Source organism: Nelumbo nucifera, chromosome 4 (assembly GCF_055504915.1).
Source record: "Nelumbo nucifera cultivar China Antique chromosome 4, China Antique-T2T, whole genome shotgun sequence".
Taxonomy (NCBI): Eukaryota; Viridiplantae; Streptophyta; class Magnoliopsida; order Proteales; family Nelumbonaceae; genus Nelumbo; species Nelumbo nucifera.
This window is the reverse complement of record NC_142652.1, coordinates 48,886,297-48,906,222: the sequence shown is the minus strand read 5'-3', so window position 1 is coordinate 48,906,222 and position 19,926 is coordinate 48,886,297. Positions and strand designations below refer to the sequence as shown.

Here is a 19,926-nt window from a genome sequence, read left to right as displayed (position 1 = left end):
TGGGACCTATAATGGATTTACCATAATTTTTTTGTTCATTTACTAAAATACCCCTTATAATTTTACGAATGTAGTAAAACCTACAGTATAATTTATGTTTTATTAAAACATCCCTTGTAATTTGCAAAATGATAACTTAAACCATGTGATCATAGTGGAAAATGTTTAAAACTTCATATAGGTTTGATTTTAGATCTATCAAAAAAATGTTTGGCTTTATTAGAAGGGAAATTTTCTTAAACTACGATTCTTATGGTTTAGAAATTTGAATAATTCTACCCATATTGTCTAAAAAGTATCCCAAGTTTTCTGACAATTGACATCATCGTTAAATATTAATAGAAAAAATAAAATGTTGAATTTATTCTCCACCATTCTTCGAATTTTCAGAATAAAACTCATTTGATGAAAATTTTTAAGTTTGAGTGCAACTGATGACTTTTAAGGCAATAAAACCCATGATTCATGTTGAACAAATACACCCCTATTCGTCGGATTCGGATGAACTGAACATAATGGCTGTTCGACTGACTATAGAACTAATGGTGAGGTTCCACACTAGTAATAAATTCATGGACTCCATTGTGATTGGTGTGTGCCCTATGTATTTTATTACTAGCGTGAAATTTTATCAATGGTTCCACAATCAGTCGAACAACCATCGCATTCAGGCAAACCTATTCATCCAACATTGGTTTTGCTCCGATTTAGTGAATCCAAGAGATACAAGAAAAGGAATTGGTTTTGCTTTGGTTTGGTGAATCCAAGAGATGTAAGGAAAGGAATTAATAACCAAAATCTGACTTGAAAGGAATTGGTTTTGCTCTGTTTTTTTGGGTTTTTTATATTTATAATATATATATATATATATGTGTATATTATAAAAATATATAAATATATAATAAAAATAGAAATATATATATAATATTATATTTTAAATAAATAATAATATATATTACAAATATATATGTGATGCATATTTATTAATTTATAATATATAAAAATATAATATATATAATATATAATATAAATATATATATATAAAATATAAAGAAATATATGTATACCGGTCGGTTCGATTTCAATCAATTTTTTAATTTGGTTCTATTTTTTGGTTTTTCTTACTCACCCTACCACACAACCTTATCCTCTTGGGGATTATCTAGGATCTAAGTATTAATAATAGATTGAATTGATTCATTTGATAATAAATTCCTAATATTCCCCAAATTCCAAGTTTTATCCAGGGGTGTCTACGGTTTGGTTAACTGAACCATGGCCCCTTTTTGTAAACCGAACCGGTGGTACCGGTTTTTCATTTTGCCAAACCGAAACCGAACCGGTACCACCGATTAACCGGCCCATTGGTTTCGGTTTTTAACCAGTTTGGTTCTTCGGTTTTTCAGTTTTTATATTTATAATATATATTATATAAATATATGTATAATATTATATTATAAGTAATAAATGATATATTTATAAATAGTTCATTATAAATATAATATAAGTATATATTTATATATAATGAATATATAAGATTTCTAGCCTCAAGAATCCCATTCCAAACCAATGAATTGGAAGCTCTCTTTCAACATGAGAGAAAATCGTTGCTATTTAAATATTTGGCCTTGCACACATGAACCCATGCATAGATTATTTTTATATTAGTTGCCTTCCTAACTCCTAATCCTCCATGGCTAATAGGTTTGCAAATATTCCTCTAATTGGTCCAAGCAAAGGTTTGTTACTTGATTTGCCACGCCAAAAGAACATTCTCTTAATTTTGTTAATTTCCTTAAGACATGAAGCGTCTGTTTAGCATCGATGTCGTTCCTCAAAAAAACAGCGATATATCAGTGCTACGTTGGAAAAAATGGTGCTCCAAACCGTTTTTCCATAAAAACAGTACTCCAAGGGTAAGCGTTTTCTGGAGCAATGCCAAATTTTGCATTTTCTGGAGCTGCAGCTCATTGCTGCCAACAGGGACAAGAGGTGGTAGTGATAGGGACATGATGTGGCATTGGATAATAGGTACCAGTGCTGAAAATGTTTCCTAGAGCACTGGTACCAAATAGAAAACGTTGTTGTTGCTCCAGGAAATGTCCTACCTGGCAGCAATGTTTCTAAAAAAAAGACATTGTTTTCTCAGAAAACAGTGCTTCTAACGTCTTACATGAGAAAACGGTGTTGTATCTGCAACATCGATGCCAAACATATATGAAGGATTCAAGGGGAAGCACATCATTTGATAAACCGAAAACAAACTATGAGCTTATTTGATAAGAACTACCTTGCCACTTTTGAAAGCATATTTGACGTTCACATAGGGGTGTTAATTGTCTGGTTTTGGATTGGATCCAATCCAATCCAAACCTTATCAAATCGGATCTGGACAGTCCATTATAATTATTGGATTAGACCAATCCAAAATAAATTGGCCCATATTCTTATTGGTCTAAATTGGACCTAAACCAAATTTTCAATAATCCGATCATGAGGCCAAACCCTTGTTCAATTTGAAACCGATCATAACTGAAGTCGACATAAAAGCACTTTTATGAAAGTACTTTTTATGAAAGCACTTTTACGAAAACATTTTTACAAAAGCACTTTTACGAAAACATTTTTACAAAAGCACTTTTACGAAAACATTTTTACAAAAGCACTTTTATAAAAGTAATTTTATGAAAAATACTTTTACGAAGCACTTTTACAAAAAATAGTTTTATGAAAGCACTTTTACAAAAGTACTTTTACGAAAGCACTTTTATAAAAGTACTTTTACATGAAAGCACTTTTAAATTGGACCTAAACCAAACCCTTGTTCAATTTGAAACCGATCATAACTGAAGTCGGCATAAAAGCACTTTTATGAAAGTACTTTTTATGAAATCACTTTTACGAAAACATTTTTACAAAAGCACTTTTATAAAAGTAATTTTATGAAAAATACTTTTATGAAAGCACTTTATAAAAGTACTTTTACATGAAAGTTCTTTTATGAAATCACTTTTACAAAAGTACTTTTATAAAAGCACTTTTGTGAAAGTAATTTTATAAAAGAATTTTTACGAAAGCACTTTACGGAAGTACTTTTATAAAAGCACTTTTATGAAAGTACTTTTATAAAAGCCCTTTTACAAAAATACTTTTACAAAAGTAATTTTATAAAAGTAGTTTTACGAAAGCATTTTTACAGCAGCACTTTTATAAAAACACTTCTACGAAAGTACTTTTACAAAAGCACTTGCATTGAAGTACTTTTATAAAAGTACTTTTACGAAAGCACTTTTACAAAAGTGCATTTTCAATGCCAAAAGGGTATATTTTTGTAATTTTCAGATCTTTTTCATTTTAATATATTTTTGTAATTTTTTATATGTTTTGTTTTTTTATATAATTTTTTATATTTCATTTGGTTTGGATTGGATTTGGACTGGATTGGGTCTAGTCCATTTGTAAATGAACTCACATTGGACTGGATCGGGTTTGACCAAATCCAATCCAATTAACACCTCTACTTTCACTCCTCATTCTCTCTCATTTTATCAAAGATGAAGTTCATATTTGATTTATCCCTTTTATTTTGAATAATGGGTAATCCTAAATATTTTTCTCGACCATACTCATGCATCTTGCAATTATTCTCTTCAATCTCCCTTGAAGGTTTTTTAATAAAAATATTTTGGATATGTTAAAATTAATTATTTTCCCTTATGCTTTTTCAAATGCACCTAGAATACCCAATTATTCTCTTCCAAATATCAAATTGTAAAAGGGAAGGATCTTTGGTCCTCTTATACCAATCACCAAACTAAAATTAGATTTTCTAGGTTCATCCTTCTTACAATTTTTTCTTGCCAATGTCCCTTGGGGTGCTAAGAGGGTAGGGCCTAAGCACCCATTTGTTGGGAGCTATGACCATACCCAAGAGGGGGTGAATTGGGTATAACTTAAAACTTTGAATAGATTAAGCTCAAATACCTTCCCCGAAAATTAAAGCTAAGCCTTATTGAAGATTCAAATCAAGTAGCAACGGAATAAAGGTTTAGCCTGTGTATTCAATAATTATTTAGAAGATTACTCAATGTGATTAACTTTATTGCTGAACAAAGAACTACAACTTCAAACAAATAAGCAATATAAACACAGAAGCTTAGGGATTAGTAGTTAGACATATATAAGATAATAAGCAAGTAACTGCTTGAACGTAAATAGCAGTTGTAAGTAAATGTAATAATGAAACAAATGAGCTACTATAAAGTGTTAATATAAAGGATAAACAATAAATTTAACTAACTACGAAATATAAAGGCAATTAAAACTAAATACAGAAAAATGTAAATTGTAGTTGCACAAAAAGTGTGTGTCGATCTGTGTAGTTGGAGATGTAGGACCAACTACAAAGTAATAGTTGTGAGAAGAACCAATAATATATTGGATTAATTACTGAAATCTCAAAGACAAATTAACTACTGAAAATAAATGATACAATTGAATATTAAATGAAACATTGAATGTAAACAACTATAATAAAGTAAATGTAAAGTAGTTAAAAGTAAATGGTTAGTAGTTGGTGAGAGTTAGTAAGTAATGCAGCACAAAAACTATTGGACCAAGATGTTAGTGCAATTAATAGGGTTAGTGAAGTTAATAGCACAATAATAGCTGCACCAAGATATCTGTATCTTGTGGTTCAAATGAAAATTAACATGCAATAACTGCAAGATATTCAGATATGTAAGTTTAAGCAGTTAGTTAGAAAATAAATCAATGTTAGAAACAACATAACTGCAAAAACTAAAAAAAAAAAGGATAAAGCAATAAAAGAACAGATTCAAGACACACAAGATTTTATAGAGGTTTGATAGAATCCCTTGCTTACATCCTCTACCTTAGATCTCCTTTGAGGATTTTCACTAATAAGTTGGATTTTTATGCACTAAAAAAGCCTTACAATCAGCAAGGGTTATGGGTGCCTGTAATACCTTTATAGTTGGTAGTTGCCAACAAGACCTTAAGAGTTGGACTTATGGGTGCCAATAAGACCTAATTGGTAGAACATGTGGGGTGTCTACCAAACCTTTTATTGGACTTCCGGGTTCCAATAGAACCTTAATGGTGTTCAATTAAGAAAACCTCCTACACTCAAGATATTATAGATAAAGCACAAAGTGTGAGGTTACAATAAGCCTCTAGACTAGCCAAATATAAGCAATATGCAACACAAAAATTGTTTGAGTTGCAAGTGTTCGTCTCAAGATGCTTAGATCTAAGAAGAGACACTTAATAGATGGGTAAGATTGTATGAGCACAAAGGCTTCTTAGCTCTCACCTTTAAAACTATTAAAACTTAGAATCTCTTCAAGGCATAAAAGACTTCTGTTAACTTGCTCTCTACTAAAACAACTAAAGACTATGTAAACTAAAAGCATAAGCTGTTTCTCTTAGTTTTCTTCTTCTTGTTTTTGATTCAAGTCGATCACCTTTATTTATTGAGGTCTATAGAGCAAGTGACCATTTCCTAGCCATTGGAGGATTCTTTCCAATCTTAGTAATGATTCAAATATACTTCAACATGGTAAAAGGCTTACCAAAGATAGTAATAGCCATTTAAGCATTCAAACAGTCAAAATTTCTTTGAAGTAGTTGAATGTTAAATCTGGTAGTTACCTACTAAAAGAAGGAAGGAGTCTTTTTCTCTTCTAGTCGAATAGATCCTCCTATCAGTCGATTGATACTAGTTTAAACTCGGTTTGTATGGGTTAGTCGACTATGCATTTTTGGATAGTCAACTATTCATCTTTAACAGGGCATTTTTGCCTTGACTGTCATAGGTAGTCAATTATGCCTTTTGGGGTAGTTGGCTATGTCTCACAGTCAAGCATTTTATGACTTGGCTGTCACAATTAGTTGATTAATACCTTTGGGGTAGTTAACTACCTCTCATACCTAAAATCTTTCATTTAATAGCTCTATAGACCATGGTAGACTAGAATACTTACCAAATAATCTAGATCATTAAAAACAAGACCCCAAAAGTCCATTACATCTTTTGGCTATTTAAGGTGTTAGAAGATATTTTTGAAAAGATTTGCCAAATGATACCTAATTAAATTCATGTTCTCAATGCACTACCGGATGCCCATATTTGTAGAGTATGTGTAGAGTTTTTTCCTGTAGCAGATCCCATCGTCTATTTCAGTTGATGTCAGATTTATTGCTAAATACTCCTATTTTCTAAAACTTTTCAAATTCAATTTTGTTTATTCGTATTCTCTTTCGTTGAGTCCCATTCCCTCCCTCCCCTTAACTCATTTATTTGAGTTATTAATTTAAATTCAAATTTCTTTATTTAATTAACTCACATTATCTTTCTTTATTAAATCATGTGAATGACTCTATCTTCTCTCAATAGTTCAATTCAAGACATTATTTTTTCCTTCTCTCAATCACTTTGTTAAATTGTCTTATTAACTCTATTGAATATTTGATAGGACGGTAATTGGGTTGGACTCAAATCGGGTGGATTTGAGTTAAACCGAGTTGAATATCTGATTATTCGAGCTCAGATCGTCAATAAACTATCAGGTTCAAGCTCGAACTCGATTGATAGAGCCTTGAACTCAAATTTGGCTCGAGACAAAAGTTCACAAGTTCGAGTTCGGCTCAACTTGAACTTGACTATGAGTCAAACGTTTTATAAAAATAATATATACATATAATTATTTTTTATATGTATAATATATATTATAAATGTATGTATGTATATGTGTGTATATATATAATTATTGGGCTCAATCTTGGCTTGAAACTTGATTTAGACCGAACCGAATCGAGCTTTTCATGAGCCGAACTTGAATAGCTCGTGAAAAGCTTGACACCCCTAGATTCAAATGGGATCCAACAAGATTCATGTCCAAACCTATAGCAAAACTTGAAATAAATTTGATCAAAAATTCCAATTGGATCTAGGGATATTGAATTGGGTCGATTCAGATTTAATCTGTGTCCACTTTTTTTAAGCTAATTTTCTTTCACTTTAAGGAATAAATTCTCAAAATGAGTTTTGAACCAATAAAAGAATAAATTCCAAAGTCTTTTCCAAATTCAAACTTAAAAGTGTCTCATAGAATCACAAAGATCATTAGAATTAATTCTCTAAAAGCATTCTGAACACAGCCAGGTTTAATGTTTAGCGCATTGGAAACATAAACACTAATCCATGAATGAAATTGCTCATAGCCTCCAATTTGTTTTCCTATAGGCTAAACTGCCTTTTTCCTATGGTTTTTTAAACCGACCCGGCAACTGAACTAGTCAGGGGTCCGGTTACCGGGTTGAACGGTCAGTCCGTTCTGACAAAAAAATAAAAAAAAATTTGAAAAACAGTCATAACCATTCAAACGGTTAACCAATCAGTTCAGCGGTTTTCTGACCAAAATCAACGATTTTGAAAAAAAAGCGGTTTTGGGGAAAAATGAAACCGGTGAGGTGACCGATTCCCAGTTCCCGATTTTTCCGGTCCGATTGAAAAACCATGCTTTTTCCCAAGTGAAATTCAGATTCAGGTTGGTTGAATTTACAACTCAACCAAGGCTAACCAAGCCACAAGACCAAACCCAACATTCTCAACCAGATTTAAATCATTATAAGTATTAGGTTGGGCATTTGTAATATACGAATCTTACATAGAACATGTATGTATCATCTGATGCATAGGGCTTTTCAAAGCTTGGAAGACCAAAATACCTGCACCTTAAAAAGTTCACATAAGCCCAAAATAGCTAAAAATCTGGAAGCTTCAAATGAAGTTTTCCGTCGCTGTAAATCATAATAGACTATGATACTTACCGTTTGTCTACATCATTATAGACAAGACCTTAAAAAGCTCATTACATCTTTTAACCATCACTGTGGGAAGATCTTAAAAAGACTTGCCAAACAGCACCTTAACAATTCAACAAAATACACAAATGAAGTTAAAATAGATTTGCTTATAAAATAAACTTCCCCAACGTCTTTATTAGCAGCCTGCAACAAGCCATAAACCAAGTGAAAATGAAAATGAAAAATGATTTTAGTTCATGTGGCATCCAAGCAGGGTCTTGGCATTTGAGCATTCAAAGGAATCCTCATCCAAATATGACCAAAAAAAGAGTTTCAAACTTTCAATGTTTAAAAATCCGAACAAAGATCTGATCGGTGCATTTGTTAGAATTTTTATTATTTCTTGAACACTGTTTTAGATAATAAACTCGAGCTTCAAAATGTGAAGGATAATTAGTCAGAATGAAATGATTTCATTCCACTTCCAGCGTCTAAACGCCCACTCACTTATTTCTGCTTACTGTTGGCGACACAAAGTTCCTACGAAGTAGCAACACAAAAACAAAACCATTTATTCTACATGGATTAAGTACCACAGTCCACAGACCACGGGGAATGGAAGCCAATCTATTCCTATCCTATCTCACCAAATGAAAGATTCCTAACAGTTTTTGTCACCATTATCCTCACTGTGTTCCTGATCTTCATCTTGTGTCAAAACTTGTTCCTGTACCAGAAGACACCTCTTTCCTGCAAATTCTCATCAGGCTCAACATAAAGGCACTCCCTTGCCTCCCTCCACATTGCCTTGTAAAATGGTGTTCCGTCGAACTGGTAGTACTTACCAAGTATTGGCTTAATTGCTTTAGTTGCCTCCATTGCATGATAATGTGGCATTGTCGAGAATAAATGGTGTGCAACATGTGTGTCTGTAATGTTGTGAAATACCTTGTTCAGCACCCCATAATCCCTATCCACAGTTGCTAATGCTCCCCTTAGCCAGTCCCACTCAGATGAGTCATAGTGTGGTAGAGAGGGGTGAGTGTGCTGCAAGTAGGTGATAGTGACAAGGAACCCATTCACGATCAACAATGGAACACCATATATGCAGATGACCCAAGACAACCCTTTCATGGCCACAAGGCAGAAGAGTCCGTAAGTGACTGCAAGGACACCTGCATCAGAAATGTATATCTGAATTCGTTCACGGTCAGAGTAAATTGGACCATAAGGATCATAATGGCAGGCAAAACGGTCATAGTGACGGCCAGACACATTGAATGCCAAGTATAATGGCCATCCAAGGGTGAGAGTAATTGCAAGTGAGAGGACACGACCAAGTGGGTTGTTCAGGTACTTTGAATACCATGGAATATTTGATTTGGGCTTTGGGACGAAGACCTCATCACGTTCAAGTGATCCAGTGTTTGAGTGGTGGCGGCGATGACTGTACTTCCAAGAGAAGTAAGGAACAAGAAGGGAAGAGTGGAGGATAAGTCCAACTATATCATCAAGCCATTGGTAGTCACTGAATGCATGGTGGCCACATTCATGGGCTATGACCCACACACCAGTAAGGACACAGCCTTGTAGAGCCCAGTAGATAGGCCAGGCAAAGTAGGAAAGTGGATGAGGTAAGAGGTGGAAGTAAGAAGTAGCAATGTAATAAAATGCAAATGCAAGGGCAAGGTCGTAGACAGCATAGGAAAAGGAGCGAAGCACAGAGCGTTGGAAACAGTGAGGTGGTATAGCTTTCTTAATCTCACTTAGCATAAATGGAGGCTTTGAGTGTGGCACTCGGTTAAGGGCATCATGCTTTTCCTTCCTGGGGGTGGGAACAGACATTCGGCCACCGCCACCCATTGTTATTTGTTACTTCTTTTGGATAGAAATCTGGGCCTGAAAAAAACAGAGCATCCGTCAAATTTACAGCAGAAAGCAACTTCCACAAATAATTTTCAGAACATGTTCCATCCTGAATGCTAAAAGCTATACTTTCTTACTTGCTTTATGTAATAAATTGGAAAAAGGATGGCAGTAATCGTCAGATCATGAATGGTCGGTTGTACATGTAACAAAAGGATCCCTTCATTCTCAGAAGAAATCCATCACCAAACAAATCCGATCTATTGTCAGAATATGTAAATTTCTCATGTGATGTAAAAGCCATTTCCAATCACCTTCAGGGATAAGATTGCAAGATCCAAGGAACTAAGCTTCCGAATTGTCCAATCTTGTGGTCTTTTTTAACAAAGATGCGGGATTCATTCTCCTTCATTCTTGCATAGAAACTCTAAAATCTCTCTTCCAGTTTAACTTTCTCTCTCCTCCAAAAATTCTCCCATCCTATACATAGTTGCCAAGATGTTTAGGCAATTCTTGGTGACACTAGGTCATCTAATCACCTAGATGGATCATAGATGCTTAGGTGATTAAGAATTTTATAAAATAAATGGCTGGTTTCCTAATTTTATTTACCATTCAACATGTATACTAATGGAGAAAAATAGCATTCTCTTTATTAAGAACATTAAAGTTTCCTCTCAAAACATGGCAAATCATCGTATCCAGAAGATAAAAACATTTTAAATATATTAATTTCAACATTTTCAAAAATAAAAGTAGTACTATAGAGCAATTTAATATCTATAAGAAACTAAAGAAGGCTATAACTTTACATGATAAAATTCAAGATGGAAAGTAAAAGAGAAAAAAAAATAAACACAGATGGAGGTGTAGTTTTATTTAATGTAAGAGAAAGAGAGAATAAGAAAACCATTTTACACTTCTATTCTTTCTTTCCATTTCTCAAAACCCTTTGATCTTTTTAATTTCAATAGTGAAGCTTTGAAGCAAAGCATATATGATATACGTAGTATATAATAGAATGTATTAATACAAATATTAGTAAGATTTAGCAATATGAATGATATTATAATAAGGTGTTGACCCTGTTATTTTTGTGGCCTAACAAGGCACCTTATCACCAAGGTGGTCACCTAGTTGCCTATATATATATAGGCAACACCTCAGCAGGTGCCTAGGTAACACCTTGACAACTATGATCCCATATGAAAAGATAAGTAACCCTTCCACCTCTATCCCCTCCTAAAATCTTTCCCACCCATTTGACCTTCCTACATGTCCATTCCTAAAAGAAATAAATTGTTAAGTTAGTCCCTCACCTCTATAAAGAGTGCCACAGAGTTCCATGCCTTTAAACAAAAACACTCCTTCACAAATGTGGAGATGACTACATACTTATTCATGTTAAACAATACTCAATTCAAAGAGAATTTAGTCAACTCAAAGCCCAGAAAGAACTTGATACACAGTATGACAGTAGACATGAAGTGTTGATTGGAGTGTGGCTACCTGAACAGTAATCTGTTTTGAGGGTCTTTATTTAGAAGGCAAAGGATCACTGCTAGTTCTACAACATTTTATATTTGGCCCTTGATAATATTCATGATTTGGGTAAATGTTCCATTTTCGAATTCTTTTCAAAATAATTGGATTTAGTAATAGGCTTCAGTCACAAGTATTAATTAACAAGCAATAAAGAAGACAAAATAGAAGAGGAAGCAAAAATTAGTTCTACTATAGCTGCAGGCTATGGCAGAAATAGAAAAGAAAATTCTTTATTCAAATGGATGGATAGATTGTTCTCTACAAGGCCTATTGACACTCTTTTATTGACCCAAAGTAGCAATTTCTAACTCCTATTTGAATTCTAAGACTCTAACTCCTACTTGTATTCAAACTACAAATAAAATGTAGAAACTCCATTTTCAAACCAGGACACTATAACTCTAATTCCACCAAGCATAAGAAACCCAAAATTACTAAAAATGGTCAGTCATCTTTTACTATAAATAGTAATGACAAAAATTACTACAAATACTAACATGGTTTACTGGTCAACTTGTTGGCTAAGATTTTGACCGTGACTAGCAAAACCAAAAAGTCAACCAACTTAAAGTATTTATTTGAGGTACTTCCATATGTTGGATTGATATGAAATTCTATATTATTGTACTGTAAGTGTACTTTAATGCCACCAAACTTCAGCCAAATCAAACAAGGTTTGACTGGCTAAATTAGTCACTTTTTTCTGGTTGATGCTGCATTCTGCAGGTTGACTTCAATCTCTTGTCTTCTATTCCTTTCTTTGCTTCCATATTTGCATTGAAAAAATCTAAAATAAAATTATCCAGATGATGCTATGGTAGCCAATGGAATTAACAGGGCCTTAGAGCTGTTCTAACATCCAAAAGGATGAACTTATCAATCATTGATACACCTGTCAAGCCTCATGTAAGGCCGTCATGCAAGTTGGAAACATGAAATCCCTGGTGGATGTCACTGATACCTCTATTTCAATATTAGAACTCCCAAACCAATTGAATCATTTTCTAGCTCAAAAAATAAAAAATTTGTTCAATTATGACAATAAATTGATTCAGAAATATGTGAGTCAGATAAGAACCCGGATAACATACAATAGTAATAAAATGATCAGTGATGATGACTAAATAATTTGCACAAATGTTGTTGACTGAGAAAATATAATTTTACTTCTTTCATGCATGCTATGAAATGTCAGGAATCTAATCCAGATGAAAAAAGAAGAAAAGGGAAAGGAAAAAGAAGAGAGGGAGAGATGGTTGATCCAATACATAATAACTAGTAGATCACCTTATACTAAGGGACAAAGACTGCCTTATTGCAAAAATATAGAACATGGGCTTCGCATATAATTTTCATTGTTAAAGACACTAATTTTTTGTCATCTTCAAGGAAATAGAGAACCATAGTATTTAATTGTCACTTCAATAATATTAAAATGGTAACCACAAATGACAAAGCTATAAGAATCTTAAATAAGATTTTTTATCCTATTCACTCTTAAAAACAAATAATGCTTAAGATAACAAAAAAAAAATGTAGGATTAATACTTCGTCAGATAGTGGTAGTCATAACAATGGTAGCAAACTCTAAGTCCATAAGGGAAAATGGAGCAAGTAACTCTTCAAAATTTTATGTTTCAGCTCTGATAATGTTGGGTAAATTTTCCATTTCCAATTTTCACTAGAAAATTTATATTCAATATTTCTCAACCATATATTGTAGGTGATATTAGAAATAAGAAAAGTCACTCTTTTAAACCTTGTATGCTATTTTCATTTTCTTAATAAATAATACCTTACCACTTTCAAAAATATGTATATAAATAAAAGAAAAGCCTCAACCATGTGGCAATAGAGTCTTTTTTTTTTGAGAAAAGGTAAGGTAATTTTATTAAGAACAGAAATAATAGTACAAAGGAACCCCCCAAGGAAAACTCCCTGGTAGGGGGGGCAGGAAAAACAACAAGATTACAAATACCAAAAGTTCCTTGAATTCAGTCTAGCCAATTGAGAGGCCTGAATCCCCTTTGCTGTCAAAATCCAAGAGATCAATTTACCAACTGAAATCGGTAATAAGATTCTCCTGATCTCTGGCAATATTTTGGAAAAGCCTTTTGTTCCTTTCTGCCCAAATGGTGCTAATTACAGCAGCTGGAATGGACATCCATACAGCAGCAGCAAGCTTTGACAGCCCCAGATCCATAACATCTCCTTTACTGAACCAGGCATAACCCAAGCAAGACCCAGAGCAGAAATATAATGGTTCCAAATCTTAGCAGAGATGGGGCAGTGAAGAAACAGGTGACTTTTATTCTCCACATCCTGACCACACATTACACATCTCTGATCTTGGGTTTGACCCTGGTCACATCCAAAAGAGAAAAAAAAAATGTCCAAAAGGCATAAATTTATTCAATTACTGATGCTTCTATGAGGGCATCACTGTATGAGGCAGCTTTACAGGTTCCAAACTAGGAAACCATGGTTGACCATCATCACTAGAAGCTAAAAGGGAAAGAAAGGAAACCATGGTGGATATTACCAATGTCAAAATTGACAAAGCATAAGCATACACCTGCAGCCTCGGTGAGAAAGGTTTTAAATTTCCTCCAATTTTAAAGGTTTCAACATTTCCTTCCAATTCCGTATGAAAGCAAAGCAAATATGGATGGAATTCGAGGTACTTAAAAATTTAAATGAAGTAGAAAAGATTTAAAGAGGTTTAAAACGGAAGTAGAAGAAATGGGAACTAACCAGATTTACACAAGGAAAGAAGAGGAAAAATAAGAAAGGAAAACCTTAGTGACTTCCTTTAGGCTTTGTTTGGTTTGACAGAAAATAAGAGAGAAACAGAAATTTGAGGGAAAGTTCTAAGTAATTTCTCAAAATTTGTTAAGAGCTTTCCTTTAACTTTCTGTTTCTTTATTATTTTCTATGAAACTAAACATACCCTTAACGTTCATTTTGGAGGAGGTCAAAACTCATTGAAATACTGAATTGCAACTAAAAACATGGACTCTTGCCATGGAGAAAGAAAATTATATGCTATTAAACTAGCCTATATATTTTGAATTCAAACATCACTATCCGCAGAAAGTCTAATGTTTTATATTTCCTAATTATTGATGTTCTCTAGGAAAGATGGAAGTCACCATGTACATTACCTGTTCATTTATGCCAAATAAGCTAGGAAAAAGAAAAAAGAAAATTGGCATTTAAAAGCCTCCCAGAAGAACCCATGAGTGTTGGAATCTGACACATGTCCAACAGAGACACATCATCTGTTTAGGAGACTCCACGCAACATTGATCATGCAACCTTCACTTTTTCCAATAAAGAAGACAGAAAAAGTAACCTTGTCTTTTCTTATGATTGCAAAGAGGGGAAAAGATAAAAGATAAAAAAGGCAAGGCAAGGAAAAGGAAGTATGTTTTATAGAACAGTAAAATTCATCTTCTTTCTTCCACCCCCTCCTATCTCTACACATTCTCGTTCCCAGGTAAATTACTCTTGTTTTGAAATCTCGATCTGCCATCTTTCACTAACCCCTCTATATTTAAAGAAAGAAAATCACTGCTTCCCCCTATAGTCATTCACCTGTACCAACTCTATACAACAAAAGAAATTTGTGATGTTCAACAAAACATTGATTTAAATTCGTACCAACCTCATAAGAAGAACCCTTTTCAACAGCACACGGTAAAAGCATTTATCCCTTGTAACAAGAAAGCGCTCCAGGTAATAGCCCTTTTCAAAAGAAATATGAATATGCATAAGAAAGGAAGAAATTTTTCTAAATAAACCATCACGGTTGAGAACTACATTAAAGGAATTTCAATTGGTCTAGATCGATAATGCAAATTGAACTTGTTCAAACACGGGCTGTATCGAATCTCCCGTAAGGAAAAATATCACCACACATGAAACAAGCCATCTGACCTCAACATTTCCTTATGTGTTTCCAATCGATGAACAAAAGAGTAAGAGACGCAGAGACCTACACAACAGAAATCGCCACAACTAAACTACTGGTTTCTAGATACACAACTAATCTCAACCTTAATCCCAACCATTTGGGGCAACCCACTGAATTCCAGATTTTCCTTAAACGCTTATTAAAGCTTCATTCATTCATGGTTTCAAATCCATCAAAGACAAAACTATTCCTCACCGAGACCACAATGGAAGATCAAAATCAGACAAACCCAATATTTTTATGAACAAAAAAAACACAAGAATCAATCAGAAATGCAATACGAAAATCAAGCAAAAAATAAAAAATTATCAACTGAATCATATCAAACAAAGAAAAAAGAGAATGTCGGTAGTACCTCAAGAGAAGTACTATCGTGGGTGAGTGTCTCACTCTCACGCTCTTTCTCCTCCCGCTCACTTCTCTCCCACTCTCTCGCTGGAACTGTTTCTCCAGTCGTCCCTTTCATTCCCTCCTCTAAATGCTCGTTAGTGGGACCCACCAAAGATCAAATTGCCGTCCGTATTTTGTTGCTGTCCTTCGTACATCACGTGGACATCATTGTTGCTTATAAAAGTATCGCACGTGGGTATCACGTGGCAATGTGATTCATATCAGAGATCGTATATTCGTATTAGGGTTGCAAACGGATCGATTTATGTGGATATCCAAATTTGATTCGATTATATTGGAATTGGAATCGGATTCGGTTTATATCGGATTCAAATTGAATTTGGATTGCAATGAGTTTTGATGGTTAATAAATTAAGGAAATTTGTCTAAAATTCACTATAAATTTTCAGATTTTTCTTAAAGTCATCACAACTTTTTAAAATGTCTAAAATTCACCCGATAATCAGATTAACAGGTGTTAATATATTATCATTTTTAATTTTCATAAAAAATATAAAATATATACAAAATAAATTAACGGGTGTTAATATATTAACATTTTAATATTTAGACATAAAAAACGAAAAAAGTTCAAAAAAATATATTCAAATATAAAATACAAAAAATATAAAAATTATAGAAATTACAAATAATATAAAAAATATTTTCAAATTATAGAAACTATAGAAATTGAAAAAAAATCAGAAAATAAAAATTGTAGAAAAAACACAGAAATTGCAAATAAATAAAAAATATACAGGAAAATTTATAGATTATATAAAATAGAAAAATGTCAAAAAACAGAAATTATAAAAAACATTGAAAATCATAACAAAACACTAAAAATGCAAAAAAAAAAACAAGAAAGTTGAAAATTGAAAAAGACCATTTTTCTTCTAACTCACCATTCAAGGGTAATTTGGTCATGAAAATTGTTATTTATGCTAACATGGACACTCCTGTTAAGAAGCATTAATTGTACACTCACGAAATGTGAGTTTTGAAAAATAAAAACTTAGGCTTAGTCTGGAAAAAATACAAATGCAAATATGTACGGTGCAAATACATTTTGAAAAGTTGTTGTGAGTTTAAAAGAAATGTTGAAAACTCATGGTGAGTTTTAGACAATTTCCCACAAATTAAATTAAAAATGAGTAAAGTATTATATATTATTAGTAAAATGAATTAAAATGGTTTTAATATTGTATGGTCCAATTGGCTCGTAGTTCCGTACGAAATTAGAATCACCTATTCCCAATTTGGTTCAAATAAGAATCGAAATTGGATTCTAATTATTGTTGTTTGGTATATGTGGTGTCAAAATCGGAATCAACAAAAAATTTCGATTTTGTATTAGTTTATTAATATTTTATTATTATATTAGTATTTTATTAGTATTTAATAATCAATGTCTTAGTATTTATTATTAATTTATGAACATTTTATTAATAATAACATTATTTTGATATTACTTTACTAATATTTATTTACTAGTTTATTAAGAATTTATTATTTGATTAGTACTTTATTAATATTTTATTGTTTTTGTTTTTATTATTTTAATATTAATTTATTATTATTTAATAATTAATATATTATTGTCTATTATTATTTTAATTATATTATATAAATATTTTATTTACATAGTATTATTACTGTTTAACATATTATTATTTTATTAATATTAGGGTTTTGGGGTTTTTGTCAAACTCCACAAGGGGAACCTAGAATGGCCACTCCCCTATATAGGGGAATCCAATTCTGCCAAGAATGAAACTGGAATGCTATTCCAACCAAACAAATGGTTCCAATAGGTACCTGTTCCAAGGAACCAAAGGACCATATTTTATTAACAAAGTGAATTGAAAATAATTTATAAGATCGAATTCCAAATGAAACAAGTGGGTACCCAATGACTATCTGCAATTGAGAAGGGGTTCAGCCCTCTAGGCCGTGTATTAAAAATATTCCTATACTTAGGCCCCACTTGGTTTGCAGGAATAGGGGTTTGGAATCGGAATCAAAATGGGCTATTTTGGTTGGATGAAATTGAAATCTCTTTTTTATTTCTACTGGAATGGCATTTTCCCGTTTGACGGAATGGCCATTCCCTGCTCCTCTATTGGAAGTTGAGAATGAAATCATATTCCTTTTGATTATAATTTATATTTCCATTCATGTCTGAACCAAACATATTATGGGAATGGACCATTCCCATTCTGATTCCGGAGGATTCTAATTCCAACTGCAAACCAAATGAACCTTATATTTTTTCATTCATGGGTAGATGTTTCCAATCCATAGCTGCAATTATTGAGAGAACTGTCTAATGACAAATTATGGGAATGGACCATTCCCATTCTGATTCCGGAGGATTCTAATTCCAACTGCAAGCCAAATGAACCTTATATTTTTTCATTCATGAGTAGACGTTTCCAATCCATAGCTGCAATTATTGAGAGAACTGTCTAATGACAAATTATGGGAATAGACCATTCCCATTCTGATTCCGGAGGATTCTAATTCCAACTGCAAACCAAATGAACCTTATATTTTTTCATTCATGGGTAGATGTTTCCAATCCATAGCTGCAATTATTGAGAGAACTGTCTAATGACAAATTTTGTGAGGACCAAATCTGTATTCCCTTTGAGATTGGATTCGGATCCGTTTTTTGTCAAATGGATCGGATATGAATTCAATCAAATGAATATCCATGTAATTGGAGTGGACATGAATGACCACATTTACATAACTTTTATAAAGAAAAAAAGCCTTCCATATAGATTCCAAGAGCCGAACCTCCATTTGGCATAAGTCATTCGGATTATGGATATGTACAAAAAAACAGTTTCGAATCCGGAGGGTAGTGGGCAGGAAATCCCATCCTTTGGCACCTTATTTGGAGTTCGGATCTGGTCCCAATATCCAGTGATGGCGAGATGTTTTCCATGCATGATGTACGGCTACAATGGTTTGCTGGGATGTTGTTGGGACCGTGTGCTGGGAAATTATTTGGTTGTCCAACGGACAGAATAGGTTGTGGAATCAGAATGGTCTCAAAAGATCTTGGGAGTAGGGGTGTCAATTGGATTGGATTTGGTCCAATCCGATCCAGTCCAATGTGAATCCATTACAAATAGACCAGGTCCAATCCAATCCAATGAATATTTTGAGCCGGCTCTGGATCGTCCAATCCGTTTAAATTTGTTTTAATTTAGATTGATACCTAAACCCGGATCATTGACACTTTCTTATCTCATATCAATGGATCAGATATTGGTTTAGTCCAACCCAATTCAATATAAATTTATTATGGATGGACCAGGTCCAATCCAATCTAATAAATATTTTGGACTGGATTGGTCCAATCCAATATGTCTTGTTGGTCCCTCCAATCCGTCTAAATTGATTTTGGACTGGATGGGGTCCAATCCAAAACCAGTCCATTGACACCCTTATTTGAAAGGAATAGATTTGGATAAGAACTTGATTTTTAGCAATTTTAGTAGAAATTGGCCATTTATAAGCATTCTCACACTTGTCAACCCAAATTTTTCCATTGCCACCGTGCAAATGTACTATATCTGTGACATGTATATTTGCCACATTGTTCAATATACTATACACGAGACAGGATCTGCTCCTCACATTTGGGCGTCTCACATGCACATCTACAATGAATTGGAAACATCTCCCCCTAGAAGGATGAAATATTCTTTATGTTACATGGGTAGACGTGAGCATAGTTTAGCATAGTTTGTATGGGTAGGAGGTCCGGACTCGAATATATTCCCAATGCAACGGTTAAAAAAAAAAGCTGAGAATTCTTACCCTCCATTATAAATATCTTTGTGAGTGTATATAAAAAAATATCAAACCATACAGATTACAGAACCCATTGGGTTGGGTTAGAAATTGGAATTAATGTTGGAAGTAAACTAGTGGCACCCATCTCCTTGACGTTGATCCATGTGCCAGAACCCGACCGGATCCAGTACGATTCAGTGTCAGGCGTTTCAGTGGGCGGCATCAGGATTTACCAACCGTGGTTATGTTCCTGGATAATCAGAGACAAGAGAAAAAGACAATTAGTGTTGTAGGGTGAGTTTTTTATGGTTTCATAAATATTTAACACACAGAGAGAGAGAGGGAAATGAGTTGTTGAATCGAACCTGCGAGAGGGCCAAGAAGATTCCTGTGGGTTGCGTTTAAACATTCCATATCACAGATATATTTTGTGAAGGCAGCATGTGTTTTGCTTCAACTCACATGCATATCTCGTGCTTTGGACCCTTACAGGAAGGTTGTATTTCTTT

The 19,926-nt window shown here is 33.4% G+C and overlaps 1 protein-coding gene across 2 annotated transcripts; it reads right to left on the bottom strand.

Annotated features, from left to right (window-relative positions):
* Window positions 1-8,177: 8,177 nt before the first annotated feature.
* On the bottom strand, window positions 8,178-15,709 carry LOC104611778 (delta(12)-fatty-acid desaturase FAD2-like). Of its 2 annotated transcripts, XM_010278980.3 has the most exons (3): window positions 15,573-15,671; window positions 14,909-14,988; window positions 8,178-9,729 (listed from the first exon to the last, which is right to left on the bottom strand). In XM_010278980.3, the coding sequence occupies exon 3, from the start codon at window positions 9,691-9,693 to the stop codon at window positions 8,545-8,547; it is 1,149 nt and encodes a 382-aa protein (XP_010277282.1). In that variant the 5' UTR covers window positions 9,694-9,729; window positions 14,909-14,988; window positions 15,573-15,671; the 3' UTR covers window positions 8,178-8,544. The 2 variants fall into 2 exon arrangements, with proteins under 2 accessions (XP_010277282.1, XP_010277281.1); XM_010278979.3 differs by lacking the exon at window positions 14,909-14,988 and having other exon boundaries at window positions 15,573-15,709.
* Window positions 15,710-19,926: the final 4,217 nt, after the last annotated feature.

What these genes read in the sequence shown, in the direction of transcription:
- LOC104611778 (XM_010278979.3), bottom strand. Translation starts at nt 9,693, where the DNA reads ATGGGTGGCGGTGGCCGAATGTCTGTTCCCACCCCCAGGAAGGAAAAG.